At 40.8% G+C, this 22,088-nt stretch overlaps 1 protein-coding gene across 5 annotated transcripts in view; it reads left to right on the top strand.

The window, feature by feature from the left end:
• Positions 1 to 22,088, top strand: part of SMC5 (structural maintenance of chromosomes 5) — a 281,105-nt gene that overhangs the window by 158,009 nt on the left and 101,008 nt on the right. For all 5 annotated transcript variants that reach the window (XR_011713331.1, XM_071666709.1, XM_071666711.1 and 2 more), the window contains 2 exons: positions 2,956 to 3,081; positions 13,235 to 13,440. Coding sequence is in view for 4 of the 5 variants with exons in the window: in XM_071666709.1 (XP_071522810.1) it covers positions 2,956 to 3,081; positions 13,235 to 13,440 (332 nt within the window). In the remaining variant the exon portion in view is untranslated. The remainder of the gene's footprint in view (positions 1 to 2,955; positions 3,082 to 13,234; positions 13,441 to 22,088) is intronic.

The following is a 22,088-nucleotide window of genomic DNA, read 5'->3' as shown; positions in this document are numbered from 1 at the left end:
ACTTGTTAACCATTTTATGCGTAAGCACTATTGTGTCATGAACAAACAAAGAAAAATGGCCTCCCTGGCTCACATCCAATCTTTAGCAGTTCACTGTCATGTGCAATGCACCAAAACCTCAGCCTCATTTCCCCAAATAGGCCCCATATCCACAGTCAGGCCTCACATACCTATCCATGGTTCCCCGTAACTGCTTTATATGCCTTGGTTCAGTGCATTAACAGCACATCACATTTTTTTTATGTTGAAGGCTTCGATTGCTGACAGAAGTCCACATCATGGCTGGGCCTTAATCGAAATATATAGAGAATTATGAAATGGAAAAAGAAATGACAAGAAAGAATTTACAAATTTTGGAGAAAGTGAAAAACTTGTCTTTTTGAATGTGCCAGGTCATAGTTATTGGGAAAGACATGAGGAGGTAAAGAGTTCCAAAGGAAAGAAGCAGGTATCAAAACGGCTCACCCTTGCGTTGCTGATGGCCACACAATAATCATGTGTTGCAGCAGCTTGCCGAATATTGCGTGGTCTAGCCAGTTCTGTGGGCATGCAAGCAGCCACCTCTTGGGAGCAAAAACTAAAGTAAAGAGGGAAAGTGAACCTACATTGTGGCTTAGGGCAAAGGGTTTAAGTTTGGAAGTTATCCTGGGACGGTTTATAAATTGGACCACTTTCAACTCAATTCTGTCAAGTAAGGATGTAGAGCTAGAACCGCCCCAAGTGTGAGAGCAGTACTCCATACAAGGATGAATCAGTCCCTTGTATAAATGGAACAACTGTTCAGAGGAGAAGTTTTGACATCTAAACAGAGCATCCAATTTCTTAGAGGCAGACTTAGCTGTTCTGTGATGTGGGGTTTCCAAGAAAGAGTGGATGTTACAGTAATACCAAGTATATTCATTGAGTCAAGAGGTGGAATTACAAAACCTTCAAGAGAGAGATGAGAGCTGTGTGGAATTTTCAATAGAGAGATGGATAGAAACTGAGTCTTGGAGGCATTAAACTTAACAAGATTTTTTGTACCCCACTGAGATATTTGTTAGAGTCTGACTGTATTGAGGAAGCTGTGTCAAGATGAGATGCAGATCGAGTGAGAGAAGAGGGAGCATAATTAAGGGATGTGGATGAATGAAGTGTTGAGTCGTCAGCGTGTGAGTGCATTGGAATATTTGTGGAGGAAAGAAATTCATTGAAAAAGAGAAAAAGTGTAGGGAACAGGTCAGAATTTTGAGGGATACCACCATGGATGGAGAATAGGGGGAGACTGATCCATCAACAACCACAGAGATAGATCAGCAGGAGAGGAAGCTAGATATGAAGGAGCAGAGTGAGGGAGGGGAGCGTAGAGATGAGACTCCAATGGCACAGCCTGTCAGAAGCCCTAGATATGTCAAGGGCAACTACACATGACTCCCTTAAGTCTTTCAGGGATGATGACCAGATATTACTAAGATGCAAAAGAGTGTAACCAATGGATCTCGCCTTACAGAAGTCATACTGGTGATCAGAGAGATGACTGATATCCAAGGTGTTTAAGGATATGGGAGTTGAGGATGGATTCAAAGACTTTGGAATTGATAGATGTTAAAGCAATAGGACGATAGTTAGAGGGGTCAGGACGGTCACCCTTCTTAGCTATGAGCTGTATTAACGCATGCTTCCAAGGAGAAGGAGAAGATGTGGTTTTTAAACAGAAGTGGGACAGACGAGTAAGCACAGGTGCGAGTTCAGAGGCTCACAAAGAGAAATGGGGAGATGGTGTGGGTTGTGAACCTCTCATTAGTGTGCTCCTTGTTTCAAATTGTCTTCCCACAAAATTTGGTTGAGACTGGATCTGTGACATAGGATTAGTTAGATAGTGGACAAACAGACATGCAGACTCATAGAGGGAAGAATTGTTGAGGATTATGTGAAGATATTTGAGGAATGAGTGAGGAAAGATTGACCAAGAGGATATATGTGTCGGAGGTGGAGGGAACGAGGAGAAGTGGGAGACCAAATTGGAGGTGGAAAGATGGAGTGAAAAAGATTTTGTGTGATCGGGGCCTGAACTTGCAGGAGGGTGAAAGGAGGGCAAGGAATAGAGTGAATTGGATCGATGTGGTATACCGGGGTTGACGTGCTGTCAGTGGATTGAATCAGTGCATGTGAAGCGTCTGGGTAAACCATGGAAAGCTGTGTAGGTATGTATCTTTGCGTGTGTGGACGTATGTATATACATGTGTATGGGGGTGGGTTGGGCCATTTCTTTCGTCTGTTTCCTTGCACTACCTCGCAAACACAGGAGACCGACAAAGCAAAAAAAAAAAAAAAAAAAAAATTGAGGAACTAAATAACAAGAAAGTTATTCATTTTAGAAGGCACTATAGCCCTCACACCTGTGAGATGGAATGGGGAGGAGGTTCACATTGGGAGACATTAATACCCCAACACCAGTGAGATGAAATAGGGATGTTTTAAAAGCAACCAAGATACTTACAAAAGGCAGTGACAGAACAGTAAAAGGTCATGACCTGTACAAGGTTTGTGGCCCTGGTGAAATTTCATCATATGTTCTAAGACATATGAAGATATGCTGGATAAACCTCTTGAAATACTGTTCAAGATGTCAGTGGAGACAAGGAGAATGCTGCCTTCCTTCAAGACAGTTTTAGGCTACAGCCTCTTCTTTTAATAAGTTGCTAAAATATAGAAAGAAGTATCTGATTTTTTTTCTACCAATCAACACATGAAACTCAACTACTTTCCTTCTGTCCTTACTGGATTTACTTAATAGTAGATTTTTTACTTTATTTTATGACCATATTGTTGGTTGGGTAGATAGATAGGATAAGTATCACCATAGGTAAGAACAGAATATTAGTATATATTTGAATATTTGATATTGAATCAGGATGAATTTAGTTTCATGATTGACATTTGAAGCATTAGCATTTTACCCTTTGTTATCTTCAGGATGTTGGGCAGCAGCGTATGGAACTTCTGAAAAAAAAGAACCATGATGCTTACACTGCTGCCTTGTGGCTGAAGAAGAATAGGGACAAATTCTCTGCAACTGTGCATGACCCTATGTGCACACTGGTATGTTTATGTGTTATCATTTACAGTGGAGAATAGATATGAAGGTCTCCAGTAATGGAGACTCTTGCCATGGCTACCCCCTTGAGGGAGTTCCCAATGGGAACACTTGTCTGAGATATGGCTAGATACATAGAGTATGTATGAATATATTGCACAATGAAACTTCTAGTTTTGAAGCCGAACCTTTTAAACTTTTATCATTTGTTCTACTGTAGGTACATTGTAGTAGTTGGTAGTTAGCCAACAACCAGGGAGGTATGTTACCATTACTACCCACTTTGACATCGGGAGGGGTAGAGATACCTGCGCAGTGAGCCGGCATTTCAGTGGTTGTCAAGTTGCGCTTTTCTGACCCAGGTAGCTATCTTTTCTTTCTGCTCCACTCACATGTGGACTATTGGCATTCTGTTATCAAAAATGCAATCTCTTCTTCATATATAACACTTGACAGCACTTAACTTTCCTCGCAGTTAGCACTATGCACTCGCCCTGCCTTTCGGAAAAATGTTTGGAGCAAAAGACAGTAGTATTAGGTAGGAACATTTGGGCTGGAGCACTGGGTAGAAATAGTTAGGAGGAACATTGGGCAGGAGCCTCTGCAAACACTGTGCTAGAGTTGTCCTCTGTCAGTGGCCTGTTAAGGATGAGGTACTAAAGGCTTAGAAATGGCACTGGAGTTCATTGGTTATAGAGACTCTATTGCTGTGGCCTTCACCTTGAGGGAGTTCCAGTTGGGAACAGGCATCAAAGATATAGTTAGATAGATAAGTGCAGGGTTGAGATAACTCATGCTTCTTCTTCAACTACTTTGTAGTGTCCCATGAAAATTTCATGTTGAAGAAACTAATTCATGATGATTTTTCAATGAATGACATACATTTGTTTGTAGCCTTCTGTTTGTAACTCAGCACTAGAACTGAAATGTGGTCACCCATGTTAGCACTGCCATGCTACATTCATACAACAGTCGCTGAGCATATGAGAACCAGGGGAGCTGATACACCATCTCTCTTAAACTTTAGCTTTGCGCATAGTAAATTAGAAATTGAACATTTGATATGATACACCAGCTGCAAATTGTTATCACATGTTGGTCTGATTTGATGATGTAGCTCATGAGTACACACATTGCACATAGTAGCGTGGAAATTGAAAGTGTAATATGACATGCTAGTTGCAAAAATTTGTCATGTAATGCTTCAGTTTGATGATGTGGCTCGAGTAAAAAAAGAGGGCTACAGGTGTCAAAGAGGAAATATAGTATGGTAACTACACAGAGCTGAACAAGTTTTTAGAGCATGATATTGATAAGTGTGTTTTATAACTGGAGTATAGATCAGTGTTTTTAAAAGTTTTGCAAAATTTCTAACAGTTAGAACATGGACCCCATTGTATAGGAGTAAAAGAAAGGTTCAAAAAGAGAGAGACAAGGTTCAATAAAAGATATCTGAAGGTAAAACAGCTTAAATATCTATTATGGAGAGGATATTAATGACAGTATTGAAAGGGTATGAGAAAGCAAGAAATGAGTATGGTGCTATCAAAGAAATGTTGCTGAAAAGGCAAAAGACAATCCAAAACTTTTCCATAAGTTCGTCAGGAGGAAATTTTTGGTTAAAGAGCTGCTGAAGAGGCTATTATCTCTTTCTGATTACTTATTTGTACAGTAAGGAATGGGAGTTTTACATTCTTGAGGCTCCTTCTCTGGAGCATTCTCTGCTAATGTACCTTTTGAATTTGTGTATATTGTAGACTTTGCCACTCCTCTTTCATTATATTTTTATTCAATCATCAGTCTTGTACTATAAAGGTACTTCTTTAAATCATTCTTAACAACTTTCTGGTGTAATTTCCTGTTGTATCCTCTAGTTGTTCTATCCTTACATCTTTAGAAGAACTGGTTTTTCTATGTCATCAATCTCTCTTAAGAACTAAAAGCTTGTAATCAGGTGAATCCTCACTCATCTCACTCCCACAGTAGACAAGATTAAGGTCTCAAGCCTTACCTTCTAACTCTATTTATCTGCATTTGTGATACCTGTTCCTTTCAAGAATTCCCTCAAGGGGGTGGCCATGGAAATAGTCTCCATAACTAGTGAATTCTTGTGCCACTTCTTATCCCTTATTGCCTCATCCTAAATACACCAATGGCTGATGGAAAGTATGGTGCAGTATTCTAGAGGTTCCCACCTAAGTTCCAACCAACTACCTCTGCCTAATGCATGTACCCAATATTCCAACCTATTACTTTTACCTAATGCTCCCACTTAATATTCCTACCTACTTTTACCTAATGCTCCTGTCTAATGTTCCTTCCTACTACTTCTATATATTGCTACTACCATTTTGCCCAAAAGCAGGGCTAGCGCATAGCACTCACTGCAAGGAAAAATTAGTTAGAATGAGTTGTGTGAGTTGAGTGATAACAAGTGTTATGTGTGACAAGGAATGATTGTATGTTTGTGAACAAAATGCCAGCAGTTCATGTATTGGTAAGGCAGAAGTAAAAGACAGCTATCTGGCTTGAAGGAGTGCAATTTCACTTGCACTGAAATGCTGACTTACCTGTGCAGCCATCACTGAACCTCCTGATATCCAAGTGGAAAGTACCAATGATATTCCTCTCTGGTCGGTGGCTACCTACCAGCTACTGCCCACTTTGATCTCTTAACTCTGGTACCACCTTTTTTATCCCTCTATGGACCTTCTCTATTAACTCTGCATAATTTCTGTGTAGTTACAGTAGCCAAACATGAAAAGCATGTTCTAGTATTGGCCCTCTATAGGATATTAACAACTTGCTAAATATTTCCTTATCCATATACTTGAGAGCTGCTATGATATTTAGAGTTTTTCTCTGTACCCATATAAGTTGGTGATATTCTCCTCCCTTTTCACTTTTTTCATGACCTTTGCATCTGCAAACATATTTAGGTAGGTGTCCTTACCCTCTGGCAAGTCAGTCATATAGATCAAGAAAAGCAACAGTCCCAGAACAGAATGTAGCAGCCATCCACTGGTGACTTCCAACCATTTAGAGAAGGCCCCTCTAATGTGTTCTTTATTCTTTTTTCTCAACAATTAGTGCATCAGAGGAGTCTCTCCTTTATTACTGCCAGGTGATCCAGCTCTTGATAAGCCTTTGCCTTTCATGTGATGTAGTGTCGAATGCTTTCTGGTAGTCCAGTTAAAACATTGCACATGGTCTTCCCTTTTGTCTAAGACAGAGCTCACTTTCTCATAGAAATCCAAGATGTTTGGTACTTATGACTTCTTCCACTAGAAATGTACTGTCTCTCACTTAGGTAATTCCTCCTTTGAAGAAAGTCATCTGTTTGCTCTCGGAATGTCTTTTATGGTACCTTACAGATTACACCTATCAGGGAGACTGGTCTGTAGTTTATCACCTTTTCTTAGTTTTTTCCACCAGCATCTAGAATGGTATTTCAAATGGTCTTGTGTATCTGTACACATCCTCAGCAATAATGTTGAAATTTCATCATGACCATGAACCTTTTTATGGACTGTTTAGTGTTATCTTTGCTAGATATCTCATTGTTTTTTAAAACTTGTTCCCCATCCTATCTCACTAATGTTGGCCTTTCGTAATGAATAACATTTTTGAATTTGTTATTCAGTTCCTCACATATCCTTCCATGATCCTCTTCAATTCTTCCTTCTGATTCCCTTAGCCTAAGTAGCTGCTCTGTAACGACAAATTATTTATGTATTTATTTATTATACTTGATCGTCACTTCTTGCATCAGCAAAGTAGCACCGGGAAACACAAAGAATGGCCCCTCCACTCATATACATATATATATCTGCATAAATGCCCTTACACGTGCATATACATACATTTCCATATACTAGTCAACATATGCACATATACATACATGCACATACACAGACAGATACAATATACACATATACACAAGTACATGTACATACTCATACTTGCTTGCGCTACCCTGCCTCACAGGAAACAGCATCACCACCCCCTGTGTCAGTGAGGTAGTGCCTGGAAAACACAAAAAAATAAAGGCCACATTTGTTCACACTCAGTCTCTAACAGTCATGTGTAATGCACTGAAACCTCTGCTCCCTATCCACATCCAGGCCCCACAGACCTTTCGATGGTTTACCCCAGACATTTCACATGCCCTGGTTCAGTTTATTGACAGCACATTGACCCTGGCGTACCACATCGGTCCAACTTACTCTATTCCTTGCATGTCTCTCACCCTCCTTTATGTTCATGCCCCAATCATTCAAATTTATATAGATTTCTATAAAAGTTTTGGATTTTCTTATGCATAGCTCACAATATTTATTTCAGAGTTACTTTGCTCCTCCTTTCTTATCCTGCTATACTTGTTCCTTTGCTCTCACATACCTTGCATATGCTGGGTGACAGGATTGCCACCTATATCTTCACCACTGCATATCTTGAAGTTTCCTTATTTATCATTATCTCCGATAAAACCATTCTTCCTTCTTAACATTTCCTATGTATTTAAGGCTTATGGCATCTTTATTCATACTCCTTCATTTGATATTTCAGAAAACTTTTCTCTGCTGTGCCCTTGTTTCTGGCTAGTGGACTTCATTTTTCAGTCAGTGTTACTGTAGGATTGTTGAGGTTTATGTAGTTTCCCCAATTGTATCTCAAATTTAAGCTTTGTTCCATGTCTGCTCTTTTAACTTCCTCATTTCCTCATTTACCACATTAGCAAACTTAAATGATAAATGATCACTTTTTCCATATCTTCCATATTTTCAATACCCATGCTATTATGTCTTGTAGGTGTGAAGATAAGATCCAGTAATGATGGTTATCATGTCCTCTCTTCTTTCTTTAGGTGTGACAAACTTAAGAAACATATTCTACTTTTGGCCTTGTGTAGGATGTGAATAGCTTATTGAATATTTTTTTATCCATGAACTTAAGATCAATTTACATATTTATTTTTATTTATTATACTTTGTCGCTGTTCTCCCGCGTTAGCGAGGTAGCGCAAGGAAACAGATGAAAGAATGGCCCAACCCACCCACATACACATGTATATACATACACGTCTACACACGCAAATATACATACCTATACATCTCAACGTATACATATATATACACACACAGACATATACATATATACACATGTATATAATTCATACTGTCTGCCTTTATTCATTCCCATCACCACCTCGCCACACATGAAATAACTACCCCCTCCCCCCTCATGTGTGCGAGCTAGCGCTAGGAAAAGACAACAAAGGCCACATTCGTTCACACTCAGTCTCTAGCTGTCATGTAATAATGCACTGAAACCACAGCTCCCTTTCCACATCCAGGCCCCACAGAACTTTCCATGGTTTACCCCAGACGCTTCACATGCCCTGGTTCAATCCATTGACAGCACGTCGACCCCGGTATACCACATCGTTCCAATTCACTCTATTCCTTGCATGCCTTTCACCCTCCTTGCATGTTCAGGCCCCGATCACTCAAAATCTTTTTCACTCCATCTTTCCACCTCCAGTTTGGTCTCCCACTTCTCCTCATTCCCTCCACCTCTGACACATATATCCTCTTGGTCATTCTTTCCTCTCTCATTCTCTCCATGTGACCAAACCATTTCAAAACACCCTCTCCTGCTCTCTCAACTTCACTCTTTTTATTACCACACATCTCTCTTACCCTATTATTACTTACTCGATCAAACCTCCTCACACCACATATTGTCCTCAAACATCTCATTTCCAGCACATCCACCCTCCTGCGCACAACTCTTTCCATAGCCCACGCCTCACAACCATACAACATTGTTGGAATCACTAATCCTTCAAACATACCCATTTTTGCTTTCCGAAATAATGTTCTCGACTTCCACACATTCTTCAAGGCTCCCAGAATTTTCACCCCCTCCCCCACCCTATGATTCACTTCCACTTCCATGGTTCCATCCGCTGCCAAATCCACTCCCAGATATCTAAAACACTTCACTTCCTCCAGTTTTTCTCTATTCAAACTTACCTCCCAATTGACTTGACCCTCAACCCTACTGTACCTAATAACCTTGCTCTTATTCACATTTACACTTAACTTTCTTCTTTCACACACTTTACCAAACTCAGTCACCAGCTTCTGCAGTTTCTCACATGAATCAGCCACCAGTGCTGTATCATCAGCGAACAACAACTGACTCACTTCCCAAGCTCTCTCATCCACAATAGACTGCATACTTGCCCCTCTTTCCAAAACTCTTGCAGTCACCTCCCTAACAACCCCATCCATATACAAATTAAACAACCATGGAGACATCACACACCCCTGCCACAAACCTACATTCACTGAGAACCAATCACTTTCCTCTCTTCCTACACGTACACATGCCTTACATCCTCTATAAAAACTTTTCACTGTTTCTAACAACTTGCCTCCCACACCATATATTCTTAATACCTTCCACATAGCATCTCTATCAACTCTATCATATGCCTTCTCCAGATCCATAAATGCTACATACAAATCCATTTGCTTTTCTAAGTATTTCTCACATACATTCTTCAAAGCAAACACCTGACCCACACATCCTCTACCACTTCTGAAACCACACTGCTCTTCCCCAATCTGATGCTCTGTACATGCCTCACCCTCTCAATCAATACCCTCCCATATAATTTCCCAGGAATACTCAAGTTACTTACACCTCTGTAATTTGAGCACTCACCTTTGGGACGTCCCCTTTGCCTTTGTACAATGGCACTATGCAAGAAAGATCATGAGAGGCAAGTGTTTTGGGAGAGGCTGAATGAGTGTGTTAGTAGTTTTGATGCACGAGACCGGGTTATAGTGATGGGTGATTTAAATGCAAAGGTGAGTTATGTGGCAGTTGAGGGAATAATTTGTATTCATGGGGTGTTCAGTGTTGTAAATGGGAATGGTGAAGAGCTTGTAGATTTATGTGCTGAAAAAGGACTGGTGATTGGGAATACCTGGTTTCAAAGAGAGATATACATAAGTATACTTATGTATGTAGGAGAGATGGCCAGAGAGCGTTATTGGATTACGTGTTAATTGATAGGCTGTGCGAAAGAGAGACTTTTGGATGTTAATGTGCTGAGAGGTGCAACTGGAGGGATGTCTGATCATTATCTTGTGGAGGCGAAGGTGAAGATTTGTAGAGGTTTTCAGAAAAGAAGAGAGAATGTTGGGGTGAAGAGAGTGGTAAGAGTAAGTGAGCTTGGGAAGGAGACTTGTGTGAGGAAGTACCAGGAGAGATTGAGTTCAGAATGGTAAAAGGTGAGAACAAAGGATGCAAGGTGAGTGGGGGGGGGAATGGGATGTATTTAGGGAAGCGCTGATGGCTTGCGCAAAAGATGCTTGTGGCATGAGAAGCGTGGGAGGTGGGCAGACGAGAAAGGGTAGTGAGTAGTGGGATGAAGAAGTAAGGTTAATAGTGAAAGAGAAGAGAGAGGCATTTGGACGATTTTTGCAGGGAAATAATGCAAATGAGTGGGAGATGTATAAAAGAAAGAGGCAGGAGGTCAAGAGAAAGGTGCAAGAGGTGAAAAAGAGGGCAAATGAGAGTTGGGGTGAGAGAGTATCATTAAATTTTAGGGAGAATATTTAATGTATGTATGACTCATGGTGAGGTGCCTGAGGATTGGCGGAATGCGTGCATAGTGCCATTGTACAAAGGCAAAGGGGATAAGAGTGAGTGCTCAAATTACAGAGGTATAAGTTTGTTGAGTATTCCTGGTAAATTATATGGGAGGGTATTGATTGAGAGGGTGAAGGCATGTACAGAGCATCAGATTGGGGAAGAGCAGTGTGGTTTCAGAAGTGGTAGAGGATGTGTGGATCAGGTGTTTGCTTTGAAGAATGTATGTGAGAAATACTTAGAAAAGCAAATGGATTTGTATGTAGCATTTATGGATCTGGAGAAGGCATATGATAGAGTTGATAGAGATGCTCTGTGGAAGGTATTAAGAATATATGGTGTGGGAGGAAAGTTGTTAGAAGCAGTGAAAAGTTTTTATCGAGGATGTAAGGCATGTGTACGTGTAGGAAGAGAGGAAAGTGATTGGTTCTCAGTGAATGTAGGTTTGCGGCAGGGGTGTGTGATGTCTCCATGGTTGTTTAATTTGTTTATGGATGGGGTTGTTAGGGAGGTAAATGCAAGAGTTTTGGAAAGAGGGGCAATATGAAGTCTGTTGGGGATGAGAGAGCTTGGGAAGTGAGTCAGTTGTTGTTCGCTGATGATACAGCGCTGGTGGCTGATTCATGTGAGAAACTGCAGAAGCTGGTGACTGAGTTTGGTAAAGTGTGTGGAAGAAGAAAGTTAAGAGTAAATGTGAATAAGAGCAAGGTTATTAGGTACAGTAGGGTTGAGGGTCAAGTCAATTGGGAGGTGAGTTTGAATGGAGAAAAACTGGAGGAAGTGAAGTGTTTTAGATATCTGGGAGTGGATCTGGCAGCGGATGGAACCATGGAAGCGGAAGTGGATCATAGGGTGGGGGAGGGGGCGAAAATTCTGGGGGCCTTGAAGAATGTGTGGAAGTCGAGAACATTATCTCGGAAAGCAAAAATGGGTATGTTTGAAGGAATAGTGGTTCCAACAATGTTGTATGGTTGCGAGGCGTGGGCTATGGATAGAGTTGTGCGCAGGAGGATGGATGTGCTGGAAATGAGATGTTTGAGGACAATGTGTGGTGTGAGGTGGTTTGATCGAGTGAGTAACGTAAGGGTAAGAGAGATGTGTGGAAATAAAAAGAGCGTGGTTGAGAGAGCAGAAGAGGGTGTTTTGAAGTGGTTTGGGCACATGAAGAGGATGAGTGAGGAAAGATTGACCAAGAGGATATATGTGTCGGAGGTGGAGGGAGCAAGGAGAAGAGGGAGACCAAATTGGAGGTGGAAAGATGGAGTGAAAAAGATTTTGTGTGATCGGGGCCTGAACATGCAGGAGGGTGAAAGGAGGGCAAGGAATAGAGTGAATTGGAGCGATGTGGTATACCGGGGTTGACGTGCTGTCAGTGGATTGAATCAAGGCATGTGAAGCGTCTGGGGTAAACCATGGAAAGCTGTGTAGGTATGTATATTTGCGTGTGTGGACGTATGTATATACATGTGTATGGGGGTGGGTTGGGCCGTTTCTTTCGTCTGTTTCCTTGCGCTGCCTCGCAAACGCAGGAGACAGCGACAAAGTATTAAAAAAAAAAAAAAAAAAAAGATGTTTTGGAAGGAGGTAAATAAAGTGTGTAAGACAAGGGAACAAATGGGAACTTTATTGAAGGGGGCTAATGGGGAGGTGATAACAAGTAGTGGTGATGTGAAAAGGAGATGGAGTGAGTATTTTGAAGGTTTGTTGAATGTGTTTGATGATAGAGTGGCAGATATAGGATGTTTTGATCGAGGTGGTGTGCAAAGTGAGAGGGTTAGGGAAAATGATTTGGTAAACAGAACAGAGGTAGTAAAAGCTTTGCGGAAGATGAAAGCCGGCAAGGCAGCGGGTGTGAATGGTATTGCAGTGGAATTTATAAAAAAGGGGGGTGACTGAATTGTTGACTTGTTGGTAAGGTTATTTAATGTATGTATGACTCATGGTGAGGTGCCTGAGGATTGGCGGATCAATTGAAATATTTTCTGATATATAATTGATCTCTTTAGCTATTCTCCTAAGTTAGGATTTTGGTGACAGGCTAAGGTTGATGTCAAATCCCATGTCTTTCTTACACACACAAATTCCTACAGCTGTTTCTTGTTATTTGATATTAGTCAAACAGTGTGAATCTGTATGGATTCATATTGTTGAATAGTGTTTTCATCCCCAGCATGCTGGTCCTCTCAGATGTTTGTAGGACACTGCCTGTTGTAGAGAAATGGTTTTTATCCTTTTAAACTTTAATGTTTAGCGTGATGTTAATCATCCTTGTCTTGCAAGAAGTCTCAAAAGATTTGAGGCTGCTCTCAGTTGATTATAAACACATAAATTGTGATATAAGTCTACTTGAATGTACTTGAAATAAGTATCCTATTACTAAACAAAAGGTAGCTTGTGTAAACTATTGTAGCATTTTGTAAACCTTAACTAACATTGGAATAGAATCTGGTTCTTTTGAAAATCAGATTTTAATAAATGTTTATTTTGCAGTTGAACATCAAGGACCCGAAGTTTGCCAAGCATGTAGAAGGACGTGTCAGTGTTAATGATCTGGTGTCATTTGTGTGTGAGAACAAAGATGACATGAACTTGTTTAAAGAATTGATGGACAAGCAGAAGGTTCGAGTCAACATAATTCACTCCACTGCAACTGACCTAGAACAGTTTCAACCCCCTGTACCCATAGAGAACCTTCGGTGAGTTATAACATTTGAACTCTGTCTCAGATTTCTCATCATTTTCAGTAGTGTTTTTCATGTAGGAACTTCTCCTAAAACATTGCTGTTTAATGATCCTTGAACTTTCCATTGAAAAGTAAATACAAATATTTACTAAAGAGTTTGCTTATTGGTATGGTTTTATGTAAATAAACATGTACCATATGTTTGCACAATGGAAAAAGAATTTTTGGAAAGGAAGAGGGTTACTTCAGTAAGTGTACATGGGAAGGAAGAAAAGGCAAGAAAGGGTAGAAGCAGAAATAAAAGGGGAGTAAAAATGCATGACATGGTGAAAATAACATTGTTAAAAAGACAGAATGTAATATGAAGTGATGCCTCACTAAGTAGGGTCATATAAAAGCAAAATCACTAGGGAAAAGCACAGTCCCTTGGCTTCATTTTTACTTTCATTGGCATCAAAGGCTTTTTAGTGAATAAGAGCAAGGGTATTAGGTACAGTAGGGTTGAGGGACAAGTCAATTGGGAGGTAAGTTTGAATGGAGAAAAACTGGAGGAAGTGAAGTGTTTTAGATATCTGGGAGTGGTTTTGGCAGCGGATGGAACCATGGAAGCGGAAGTGAATCATAAGGTGGGGGAGGGGGCGAAAGTTTTGGGAGCATTGAAAAATGTGTGGAAGTCAAGAATGTTATCTTGGAAAGCAAAAATGGGTATGTTTGAAGGAATAGTGGTTCCAACAATGTTATATGGTTGCGAGGCATGGGCTATAGATAGAGTTGTGCGGAGGAGGGTGGATGTGCTGAAAATGAGATGTTTGAGGACAATATGTGGTATGAGGTGGTTTGATCGAGTAAGTAATGTAAGGGTAAGAGAGAGGTGTGGTAATAAAAAGTGTGGTTGAGAGAGCAGAAGAGGGTGTTTTGAAATGTTTGGTCACATGGAGAGAATGAGTGAGGAAAAATTGACCAAGAGGATATATGTGTTAGAGGTGGAGGGAACGAGGAGAAGTGGGAGACCAAACTGGAGGTGGAAAGATGGAGTGAAAACGATTTTGAGTGATCGGGGCCTGAACATGCAGGAGGGTGAAAGGCATGCAAGGAATAGAGTGAATTGGAACGATGTGGTGTACTGGGGTCAATGTGCTGTCAATGGATTGACCCAGGGCATGTGAAGCATCTAGGGTAAACCATGGAAAGTTTTGTGGGGCCTGGATGTGGAAAGGGAGCTGTGGTTTTGGTGCATTATACATGACAGCTAGAGACTGAGTTTGAACGATTGTGGCCTTTGTTATCTTTGCCTAGGGCTACCTTGCACACATGCGGGGGGAAGGGGCTGTCATTTCATGTGTGGCGGGGTGGCGACGGGAATGAATAAGGGCAGACAGTATGAATTGTGTCACGTGTATATATGTATATGTCTGAGTGTGTATATATATATATATATATACGTTGAGATGTATAGGTATGTATATGTGCATGTGTGGACATGTATGCATATACGTGTGTATGTGGGCGGGTTGGACCATTCTATCGTCTGTTTCCTCGCACTATCTCGCTAACACGGGAGACAGCGACAAAGTATAATAAAAAGAATGCTTGTAAACCCATTGTAGAATGAGGAATTCTAGAATGAAGGAGCTGATATGTGAGGGCTTATAGAGAAGGGAATGAATAGAAATAAGTAGAATTTTAATTTGAGGAAGGTTTTAAAGTCTTTCACTGTTGCACAACTGGAGAAAAATCAAAGCAAGTTAAATGTTTTAGATACCTGGTAGTGGGGAAGATGGCCTTGGTAGGACCACCTTTCGTAAGTGGAGTCCTAGGGCTATAAATCACAGGTCCCCCCCCATCCAGGGGCTTATGTAGCTACAAAGCTGCACAACACTCAGTAGCAGGGACAAGATAGATTTCTTTGAAGCAAAAAATTCTTTGACAAGATGGTACTCTTTTTCTTGAGCTGGGAGAGCTGGAGTCTTGCAGATGGTGACTTTTCACTCTTAATGTAACCTCACACAGGCAGAGTCTTGTAACACTTCCACATGTATATTTTTGTCATAACTGCTTTCCATTTCATGCATTTGCATGGTATTGTCAGGAACAGAAGACGAATGGATGCATTTGCTCACTTCCATTCACTTGCTGTAATGTGCATTGCATAAAAACCACAGCCAGGCCCTACAGACCTTTGCATGGTTTCCCCAGGCAGTTTTACAATCCCTGGTATAATCCATTGACAGCACGTTGAATCTTGGATACCTCATCATTCCAGTTCATTCTGTCCTGTACACTTCTCTCACCCTACTACAAATTGAGGCCCTGGTTACTTAAAATCTTTTTCACTCAGTCCCTTATCTTCAGTTTGGTCCTTCCCCTTTCTCCTTATCCCCTCCTTTTCTTATACATATCTCCTCTTTGTCAACTATCTGCTCTCACATTCTCACCCTATGTCCAAACTAGTTCAGCATATCCCCTCAGCTCTTTCATCCCCCTTTAATTACCACACCTCTCTGGTACTCCTTTTATGACTTGCTTGATCAAACCACACAACACCATACATTGTTCTCAAACATTTCATGGCCAACACATCGACCCTCCTCCACACATCCTCATCTGTAGCCCCTGCCCTGCAGCCATACAGTATTGCTAGGACTGCTATACCCTCAAACATACTCATTTTTGCCCATCCAGATAATTATTCTTTCCACAGATTCTTCAGTGCTCCCAGAGCCTCTTACCCCTATCCCACCCTATGGCTCACTTCTGCTTCCATGGTTCCATTGGCTGCAGTATTCATTTCTAAGCATTTAAAACAGTTCACTTCCTCCAGATTTTCCCAATTAAAACTCACACCCATACTAACCTGTCACTTTACCTTGCTAAACATGATATTACTTTTATTCAAATTTACTCTCACTTTCCTCCTTTCACACACACTTCCAAACTCAGTCATCAACAACTGACTCACTTCTCAGGCCCCTTATGCCGTATAGACTGAATACTGTACACATGTATTATTATTATTATTATTATTTCTTTTTTACATACATATTTGCCATTTCCTGGGTTAGTGAGGTAGCGTTAAGAACAGAGGCCTGAGCCTAAGAGGGAAAATTCTCACACGGCCACCCTTCTCTGTTCCTTCTTTTGGAAAAGTAAAAACTGGAAGGTAGGATTTCCAGTCCCCCCACTCCCTCCCCCTTTATTCACCTTTTATGACACACAGGGAGTACATGGGAAGTACTCTTTCCCTCCTATCCCCAGGGATATTATTATTATTATTATTGTTTTTTATATCTATTTATTATGGTTAATCGCAGTTTCCCATGTCAGCGAGGTAGGGCAAGGAAACAGACAAAGAATGGCCCAATCACTCATGGACACGTATATATACATAAGTGCCCATACACGCACATATACATACATATACATTTCAACGTATACATACATATACATACACAGACATATACATATAAACACATGTACACATTCATACTTGCTGCTTTCATGCATTCCTGTTGCCAGCCTGCCACACAGGAAACAATAACCACCCCCCCCCCCTCTCTCTCTCTCTCTCTCTCTCTCTCTCTCTCTCTCTCTCTCTCTCTCTCTCCTCTCTCTCTCCAGCGAGGTAGCGCCAGGAAAAGACAAAAAGGCCACATTTGTTCAGTCTAGCTGTCATGTGTAATGCACTGAAACCACTGCTCCCTTTCCACATCCAAGCCCCACAGACCTTTCCATGGTTTACCCCAGATGCTTCACATGCCCTGGTTCAATCCAATGATAACACATCGACCTTGTTATACCACATCGTTCCAATTCACTCTATTACTTGCACACCTTTCACCCTCCTATATGTTCAGGCCTCGATTGTTCAAAATCTTTTTCACTCCATCCTTCCACCTCCAATTTGGTGTCCAGCTTCTCCTGTGCCCTTCACCTTTGACACATGTATCCTCTTTGTCAACCTTTCTTCACTCATTCTCTCTGTGTCCATACCATTTCGACACACCCTCTTCTGCTCTCCCAACCACACTCTTTTTATTACCACACATCCCTCTTATCCTTTCATTACTTACTTGATCAAACCACCTTACACCACATATTGTCCTCAAACATTTCATTTCCAACACATCCACCCTCTTCCATACCTATGTATTGCCCATGCCTCACAACCATATAACATTGTTGGAACCACTATTTCTTCAAACGTACCCATTTTTGCTCCGAGATAATATTCTCTCCTTCCACACATTCTTCATCGCTCCCAGAACCTTCGCCCCCTCCCCCACCCTGTAACTTACTTTCACTTTCATGGTTCCATCCCCTGCTAAGTCCACTCCCAGATAGCTAAAACACTTCACTTCCAATTTTTTTCCCTTCAAACTTGTCCATCAACCCCACTGAACATAATCCTTGCTCTTATTCACATTTACTCTCAACTTTCTCCTTTCACACACTTTATTAAACTCAGTTTCTCACTCTAATCAACCACCATCACTGTATCTTCAGCGAACAACAACTGACTCACTTTCCAAGCCCTCTCATCCCCATCAGACTGCATATTCACCCCTGCCACAGACCAGCCTTCACTTGGAACCAGTCACTCTCCTCTCTTCCTACTTGTACACATGCCTTACATCCTTGGTAAAAACTTTTCACTGCTTCTAGCAGCTTACCTCCCAAACCATGTACTTTTAAAACCTTCCACAAAGCATCTCTATCAACCCTATCATATGCCTTCTCCAGATCCATTAATGCTACTTACAGATCCATCTGTTTTTCTTAAGTATTTCTCACAAACATTCTTCAAAGCAAACACGTGCTCCACACATCCTGTACCACTTCTGAAACCACACTGCTCTTCTCCAATCTGATGCTCTTATACATGCCTTCACCCTCTCAATCATTACCCTCCCAAACAATTTCCCAGGAATACTCAACAAACTTATGCCTTTGCGTTTGTACAATGGCACTATGAATGCATTCTGTCACTGCTCAGGTACTTCACCATGATCTGTACATACATTGAATATCCCTACCAACCAATCAACAACACAGTCGACCCCTTCTTAATAGATTTTACTGCAATACCATCCAAACCCACCACCTTGCTGAATTTCATCTTCTGCAAAGCTTTCACTACCTCAAATTGCTCACCTGCCTGACCAAAACACCCATATCTGCCACTCTGTCATCAAACACATTCAACAAACCTTCAAAATACTCATTTCATCTTCCTCTCACTTCATCACTAGCTATTATTACCTCCCCATTTGCCCCATCTCCGATGTTCCCATTTGTTCTCTTGTCTTACGAATGTTATTTACCTCCTTCTAAAACATCTTTTTATTCTCCCTTAAATTTGATGATACTCTTTCACCCTGAATCTCTTTTTTCTACCCTTGTGCCATCATCTTTTCCTCTTTCCACTTTCTTTTATACATCTTTCATGCATTTGCACTCCTTCCATGTAAGTATCGTCCAAATGCCTCTCTTTTCGTTTTCATGAACAACTTTACTTCATCTCACCTCTCAGTACCCTACTACTACTCCCACGTCACATGCATCTTTTGCACATGCCATCTTTGCTTCCCCTAAATGCGTCATTTTCCTCCCCAACTTCCCTCATCTCGCTCTCACCTTTTACCATTCTACACTTAATCTCTCATGGTACTTCCTCATACAGGTATCCTTTCCACGCTCACTTACTCTCATCACTCTCCTCTCCCCAATAGTCTCTCTCCTGTTTTTGTAAACCTTTATAAATCTTCACCTTCGCCTCCACAAGGTAGTTATCAGACATCCCTCCCGCTGCCCCTCTCAGCACATTAACATCCAAAAGTCTCTCTTTTACATGCCTATATATTTTTTTTCATACATATTCGCCATTTCCCACATTAGTAAGGTAGCGTTCAGAACTGAGGCTTGAGCCTTACAGGTAATATCTTCACTTGCCCCCTTCTTTGTTTCTTCTTTTGGAAAATTAAAAATGGAGGGAAAAATTTCCAACCCCCTGCTCCTTCCCTTTTTAGTCGCCTTCTACAACACACAGGGAATATGTGGGAAGTATTCATTCTCCCCCATCTCCTATATATATATATATATATATATATATATTTTTTTTTTTGTCGCTGTCTCCCGCGTTTGCGAGGTAGCGCAAGGAAACAGACGAAAGAAATGGCCCAACCCACCCCCATACACATGTATATACATACGTCCACACACGCAAATATACATACCTACACAGCTTTCCATGGTTTACCCCAGACACTTCACATGCCCTGATTCAATACACTGACAGCACGTCAACCCCGGTATACCACATCGATCCAATTCACTCTATTCCTTGCCCTCCTTTCACCCTCCTGCATGTTCAGGCCCCGATCACACAAAATCTTTTTCACTCCATCTTTCCACCTCCAATTTGGTCTCCCACTTCTCCTCGTTCCCTCCACCTCCGACACATATATCATCTTGGTCAATCTTTCCTCACTCATTCTCTCCATGTGCCCAAACCATTTCAAAACACCCTCTTCTGCTCTCTCAACCACGCTCTTTTTATTTCCACACATCTCTCTTACCCTTACGTTACTTACTCGAATCAAACCACCTCACACCACACATTGTCCTCAAACATCTCATTTCCAGCACATCCATCCTCCTACGCACAACTCTATCCATAGCCCATGCCTATATATATATATATATATATATATATATATATATATATATATATATATATATATATATATTTTTTTTTTTTCATACTATTCGCTATTTCCCGCGATAGCGAGGTAGCGTTAAGAACAGAGGACTGGGCCTTTGAGGGAATATCCTCACCTGGCCCTCTTCTCTGTTCCTTCTTTTGGAAAATTAAAAAAAAAAAAAAAAAAAACGAGAGGGGAGGATTTCCAGCCCCCCGCTCCCTTCCCTTTTAGTCGCCTTCTACGACACGCAGGGAATACGTGGGAAGCATTCCCTCTCCCCCATCCCCAGGGAATATATACACATATATTATTATTTTTTTTTTTTATTATACTTTGTCGCTGTCTCCCGCGTTTGCGAGGTAGCGCAATGAAACAGACGAAAGAAATGGCCCAACCCCCCTCCATACATATGTATATACATACGTCCACTTACGCAAATATACACACCTACACAGCTTTCCATGGTTTACCCCAGACACTTCACATGCCTTGATTCAATCCACTGACAGCACGTCAACCCCGGTATACCACATCGCTCCAATTCACTCTATTCCTTGCCCTCCTTTCACCCTCCTGCATGTTCAGGCCCCGATCACACAAAATCTTTTTCACTCCATCTTTCCACCTCCAATTTGGCCTCCCTCTTTTCCTCGTTCCCTCCACCTCCGACACATATATCCTCTTGGTCAATCTTTCCTCACTCATCCTCTCCATGTGCCCAAACCACTTCAAAACACCCATATATATATATATATATATATATATATATATATATATATATATATATATATATATTGGTAGGTAGTATGTATTACTGGACCTACTCGCCTGGGTATTAGTAGGGTCATTGATAGTTGCACAGTGAGACTGCACTTTAGTACTAAAGCTGATAAGGTTCACATTTTTTGGCTTAAGTTACCATCTTTTTCTGCTTCAACCATCCATGGGCTGCAGACATTTAGTTCAATAACATACAAAATCTTCTCCCACAAAACACTGGACATGTAAATCCATAACTTACTCATTATAGCTCTTGATTCATTTATGGTAAGTGCTTTGAACTAGCCCTGTCTTCTTGTAAAATCTCATCATAAGTACTCATGAATATGTACTCTCTCTATCTACCTCTTTCCAGAAAGCAGCCACTACCTATGGAAGTTTTAACCAGTGCTATCCTCATGGATATCAGTAAGGCTGGTGATGGCATTGCAGTGGGCTAGTATTTCAGCAGCAGTCAATGTTCACTCCTTTGGTCCAAGTTACTTTCATTCTTTTCTGCCTCACTGACACATGGGTTGCTGGCATTCATCCTCAAACATGCAATCTGACATACAACACTTAACAACAACTAACTCAATTAAATTTTCCTATGGTGTGAGCTATGCAGTGCTCTTTTCTCTCTCTCAAAAAAAGAGAGAGAGAGAAGAGAGAGAGAGAGAGAGAGAGAGAGAGAGAGAGAGAGAGAGAGAGAGAGAGAAGAGAGAGAGAGAGAGAGAGTGAGCATTTGTAATTACCTACCTATACTGTATGGGGAGGGAGTTTTACAACTGTGAGCCTTATCTCTTGAATTTTCACTACTTTCACACTTTTGAAACTCATGTACGATCTAATAACTCATTTCATTCCCTTCATTTACCACTCTTTTAACTTCTTTACATCTCTTCTAACAAGTCTCTCACTGAATTTCAAATTATGGCCTTAGGTGGGTCCATCCTTGCACCTTTCATAGAAATGTTCACTGTCTATGTCTTCAAGTTGGTTTAAGAATATAAAATTGTGACCAAGTTACCCATGATTCTTTACTCTTCCATAGCAAGTAAATCTAAGGCCTCTACCCTTTCCCTGCAACTCAGCCATCTTTATGCTGAACCTACTATATATATATATATATATATATATATATATATATATATATATATATATATATATATATATATATATATATATATATATATATATT

The sequence above is a fragment of the Panulirus ornatus genome, chromosome 11, assembly GCF_036320965.1.
Source record: "Panulirus ornatus isolate Po-2019 chromosome 11, ASM3632096v1, whole genome shotgun sequence".
NCBI lineage: Eukaryota > Metazoa > Arthropoda > Malacostraca > Decapoda > Palinuridae > Panulirus > Panulirus ornatus.
Note: the sequence above shows the minus strand (reverse complement) of the source record. Positions and strands in the feature narration are given on the sequence as shown.